The sequence below is a fragment of the Girardinichthys multiradiatus genome, chromosome 6 (assembly GCF_021462225.1).
Source record: "Girardinichthys multiradiatus isolate DD_20200921_A chromosome 6, DD_fGirMul_XY1, whole genome shotgun sequence".
NCBI lineage: Eukaryota > Metazoa > Chordata > Actinopteri > Cyprinodontiformes > Goodeidae > Girardinichthys > Girardinichthys multiradiatus.
Window position 1 is genome coordinate 20,508,159 of NC_061799.1, and position 5,205 is coordinate 20,513,363.

The 5,205-nt window shown below is 40.2% G+C and overlaps 1 protein-coding gene across 1 annotated transcript; it reads right to left on the bottom strand.

The window, feature by feature from the left end:
- Positions 1 to 472: 472 nt before the first annotated feature.
- Positions 473 to 4,712, bottom strand: ticam1 (toll-like receptor adaptor molecule 1). Its single transcript, XM_047367447.1, has 2 exons — positions 4,410 to 4,712; positions 473 to 4,271 (listed from the first exon to the last, which is right to left on the bottom strand). The coding sequence occupies exon 2, from the start codon at positions 4,216 to 4,218 to the stop codon at positions 2,467 to 2,469; it is 1,752 nt and encodes a 583-aa protein (XP_047223403.1). The 5' UTR covers positions 4,219 to 4,271; positions 4,410 to 4,712; the 3' UTR covers positions 473 to 2,466.
- Between the last annotated feature and the right edge of the window lie 493 nt (positions 4,713 to 5,205).

Here is a 5,205-nt window from a genome sequence, read left to right on the forward strand (position 1 = left end):
CCACCATGTTTCATACTGGGATACTGTCTTATCACTGTCTAACCCCACTTTACACTTCTCCACAACTTTCTCCCTTTACTTAGTCTTTTCCAACAAATCTGAGAGGCCTTCACAGAAAAATGAAATACATTTGATCTTTCATTAAAAAGTTCAATATCACAACCTCTGCGGTTCAGCTTTGTCTTCCAACAGGAACTGGAATAGTTCTGCATGGCACTGTAAATTAAATTATTGATAATGAGCTTTAGAGGACATAACAGTCCTATTAGGGGAAATGTTGGACAGCACAGCAGCAGAAATATTTCAGTTTGTTTATCAATTTATAATTTCCAGTTTTATAAATGCTATTTTAAAATATTCTTTTTAGAAATTTACACCCATCAACTGAAACAACAAAGTGAACACAAAGTTGTACAATTTTACTGAAGTCTTTTAAAAAGTCTAACACATTTTTTTTTTCTTACTCTCAGAATTTAGTACCATAACATCTTTATTTGTAAAACACTTTAAGACAAACCAAGGTTCACAAAGTGCTGCAAATATTGCAAATAAAACATACAGGAAAAAGACAGGTTAAAAACAGGCAAGTTAGAATGTACACCCTAGGAATTAAGATCAATTAAAAAGGAAAAAAAGAAAATTAAAGCCAACCTCTAAAGGAAATACAAAACGCTTTTGCAAATAGGTGTGTTTTAAAGCTTTAAAACTCGCAGAGCGATGAGGCCTATCTAACATGTGACAGCAGCTTAGTCCACATTTTTGGACCAACTACAGAAAAAGCGTGGCGACCTCTAGGTTTATGCTTAGTTTTTGGCACTTTAGGGAACTGCTGGTCAGCAGACCTAACGGAGTGGGCAGGTATATGTAGCTGTAGGAGCTCAGAGAAGTAAGGGGGGGACAACCCATTAAGAGATTTAAAAGCAAACAATAAAATAACTTTAACTGGATCCTAAAATATACAGGTAATAGGAGTTACCTTCATACCATGAGGTTACCACCACCATGCTTCGATGCTTGAATATATTGATTTTCTCTCGCAATAGCCCTTACACGTATTAGTACACAACACAGTTTCTCAGATCTCTTTAGAAGAGAGCTGCAGCTTCACTCTTATTCAAACTGTGGAACATTCTCAGATACTGGAATGAATGGCCACATCCAGACGGGTGACAGGATCAGTCTTCCTGCAATTCAGAATAATTACAAGGCTCATAGAGGAATTTAAAACAGCTGAAATGGAGATAAGAGTTTTGATTCTCCACACGCTTATTAGGGATTTTTGTTATGCAGGTGTGCCTATCTAATGTGTTTTGTTCCCTCCATAACATGGTGTAGTATTACTCCTGTCCTATATCAAACATATGTTGAGCGTTTAATCTTTTTGTCTGTGTCAGAAGAAGTCTGAATACTTTTCTTTTTATTTGCAAGTTGGTGACAAATGACACCAATTAAATCTTGTTATATCAAACAAATTCTGATTTCAGCAGCAATAATTTCTTTAAAAATATATAAAATACCAACGTATCACTTTTTCTTTCTTTCTGGGGGTTAAAGCAGATCTGGACCTATGTTGATCTGTCAGATGGAGATGTTCCTTCTTCCCTGACTTATCCCCTCCAGGCACGCATTCATCACTGACCGACTGACCCCAGCTTTCTGAGTCTGAAGGCCGGGTTCAGAGTTATTAATGCAAAATGTTATTAATCCTGTCTTTTAATTGATGATTTTGACTATATGTCCGGATGCAGATAAAAATATTTTGTGGGGATTCTAGGATCTCCTATGTAAAACAGATTTATAATCTAATAGAACTTCCGGGGCAAATAAAAGTATGTAAAAAGAGACATGGTTCTTAGCAACATAAGAGATTGCGATTACTGCATTGCAATATTCCTGCTAATGTCTGCAGACATGTGTGGGTCATTGATTGCACAGTAGTTGTTAGAATTTACCTAAAATCTGGAACCACTTTCCACTAAAACACGACTGGATCACAGATCAAAACAGGTATTATCTAGTTACAGATGTGTCAAACTGTTGCCCCTTCAAAGCAAACTTGACAAAGCAAAACTTCCCCGGGCTCTTTTTGTAAACATTTAATTTGCAAACAATATGTTCTCTACCAAAAATAGAAGGACATTATTAGGGTAATTCATCCTGTGAAAGGCAATGAGAAAAGTTTGACAGTAGAGCCCCCTAGCGTCCAAACAGAGTTCGTACAATTGAGTGGATCTGAGACTGTAGATCCAATTTTAGTCAGTAGGTGACAGTCTTTTCCTATATTTAAAGATTAACATCTGCTTCATTCAAAATGTGTCCTAACATTTATGTAGAATATAGAACTGCTGATTTAACCCTTTTATTGACTTCATTTGTATGCAAGTTTGAATGCAGTAGTAATTTGCAGTGAAAACCACACATCTGTTCCAATTTTAACATTTTTAGTGTTAAAACCTCTTTCTTTCTTTAACTCAGATCATCTTTGTCAGCACTTGCCCCTACACCCACAGTCATTTTAGATTCATTCCCGATCATAACGTAGTTTGCATTATTAATGTGAATGTTTGACCCTGGCAGTACAGGCCAAGGCCTTGGATCACCAGGGTCCTGCTCTCGTCGTACACTGGCTTCAAGAACAAGCTGTTGCTCCATGCAACGATTTAGCCCCTCTTTTTCCTGCCTCCTCACTCTCTGCTCCTCAGTCCAGATCCTTCTCTGTTTTTCAATCTTTGCTTTATCAAAACACTTTTTGAGTTTTCGCGTAAAGTTTTTCTTCTCGTCCAGCGGCACCAACGTCTGCAGAGTGAGGGGCATTCTCTGTTTGGGCATGCAGTTGTCCAGAGGCAACAGGGGGATAACGGTGTTAAATTTGTGTTTCTTGTTTATAGAGTTGATGAGAGCAATGTTGGTCTCCAATTGTATCATTTGTGAGTTGAAGTTGCGTGTAAGCAGCAGGAAGGTGAAGGCAGAGTTGTTAATGGCGTCCTCCACGCAATTCAGAGTGCTCTTTCCTAGGGTAGCAAACTCCTCTGAGAAAGTTGCCCCTGTGGTACCGATGACCGCCTCAAGTTTTTCCTTCATGCTTTCTGCCATATCTTCATCTTCTGGAGCATGCAAGATGACAAATGCATAAAATATTTCCTCTTCCTCCTCTTCTTCCCCAGCTTCTCTGCTTTGATGTGTGCTCTTTGGACCAGAGGTGTTTGGCAGATTAATGTGTGTAGCAGACGGTAGGATTGATTTGGTCTCAGTGTTGGGTCTGTACGATTGGACTCCACTCTCGTTAATTTGCAATTTATGCTTTGTTGATGCTTCATCTGTCCTAATGTCTTTTTCTGCTCCAAACAGTGACGTTCCAGCTGAGGTGTGCTGAAGCTCTCTTGACTGAATTTGTGCTGGGACGTTTGGGTTTCCTGATGTTTCTGCAGCTGCTTTGTCCCCTTGAAAAGACACTGTTACAGGAGGACTTATCTCAAGATGAGACGGGTATGAAGCCTCAGAGGGACTCTCCTGCAAAGGGCTGGGAAGGCAGTGAATGTTTGTAGACTCACCCCGAGACACAGCATTTTGCTCATTCAGGGTTCTGTTTGAATCGAGGGAAGATTCTGATTTGAGATCAGAGGAGGAGCACATCAAGTCTGCAAATTGAGGCCCACATACAGCTTCAGCTTCTTCTCTAAAGTGATTATATTCCAGATAACCACAGTAGTTTGTCTTCAAGGATTCACTGGAAATGGCTCTCTTATAAGCCAGGTTCCTTAGAATTGGATCGCACAACCTTTTTTCAGACAAAACTTTAAAAATTCGAGCCAGCGATATAAGAGATTCTCCTGTCTTGGCTTTAAATTGACTACAATGAGCTCCAAAATCAACTAATTTACCTCCACCCGAGCGCCACTTTTCAGCCAGATGGTTAGCGAGGGGGTTGTCCTCCAGAATCTGGAGCTTCCTCAGGGCCTCAGCCTCTTTTTGGGCGATGGTCAGACACAAAGCGTGTATGATCGTGTCTTCAGGAGACTCACCGAGCTGGATAGTCAGGCTGAGCAATCGCTCTGAAGGTAGCTTGACCAGAATGTCAAATACCTCTCTCAGTCCTGTCCCTTGATTTTCCTGTCCTGTATTATTCATTCTAAGGCGTAGGTGCCAAGTGGTTTTGGGCAGAGAAAAGAAGTCAACAGGATCACATTTGATTCTCCGACTGCGTTTTCTTCGGATCATCAAAACGTTGTCCTGCTAAGGAGAGGCGTACAGTTTCCTGGGTATACTCGTTTCTATATAGAGACATAAAAACACAAATGAGACCAATATAAAACAGATGTTCAAGGGAAAATGTGTTCTTGTTTGCAGCCCAAGAGAGTGAAAAAAGTGCCCAATTAATACAAATAAATCAACATGTGTTGCTTTCTCACCGGCATGGTTTCACATTAGCCATGATAACAGATCTGGTTTTAGCTGAAACAAGGAAGTCAGTAAGAGAGTAATTTCCTGCTCAGTTCAACATTTTGTCTCCCTTAACAGGAAGCTCTTACTGCTCAGATGGATCCCTCAATATAACAGGAGGTTCTTTTTAGATCTCTGTAAGCTTCTGCAATCCAGCCCGTCAGTGAGAATCTTCCTGTTTTAGGACTCTGTCAGCTTGAAGCTGACTCAGACAACAAAATGGTGATGTCACACTGAGTGAGGTATGGTAGGTCAAGAGGGACAAAAATGATGAAAAGAAAAAAAGATTTGTCATTGACTTTTCCAGAACACAGATTTGTACCATTCAGAACACTTATTATTTAAGCATGAACTTTCTGATTCTGTCAGCTTTTTCTCACAAAGACTTCACACATTTCAAATCTGTGAAAATACTCTTTTTAATGTGGCAGAGTGTAAATCTTCAGACGCCTGGGAACAATGGGTGTGCAAGAAAGATGAATTTGTCCCCCCATTTTGTCTCTATGCAAAGAGGCTGGTGTATTTTTATCCACGGAAGAAACCTCCAACCCTGTATTTAGCAGGGGTGGGGTCACACCAGGCGGAGAGCAAGCCAACACTGAATCCCTGAACCAGTCTGTGCTCCGAGGTGCTTAGAGCAGTGTGATATGTTAACAACGTATAGGATTAGAGTCCCTCTATAGGAAGTGTGTGTAGATTTCTTTGCAGAATAAAATTTCCCCGCTCAGCTGCAACTCACTGAAGGACTGCACAGATCTTCAGTTT

Excerpts from the sequence above, each read along its gene's own strand:
- ticam1 (XM_047367447.1), bottom strand. The coding sequence starts at position 4,218 with ATGATCCGAAGAAAACGCAGTCGGAGAATCAAATGTGATCCTGTTGAC.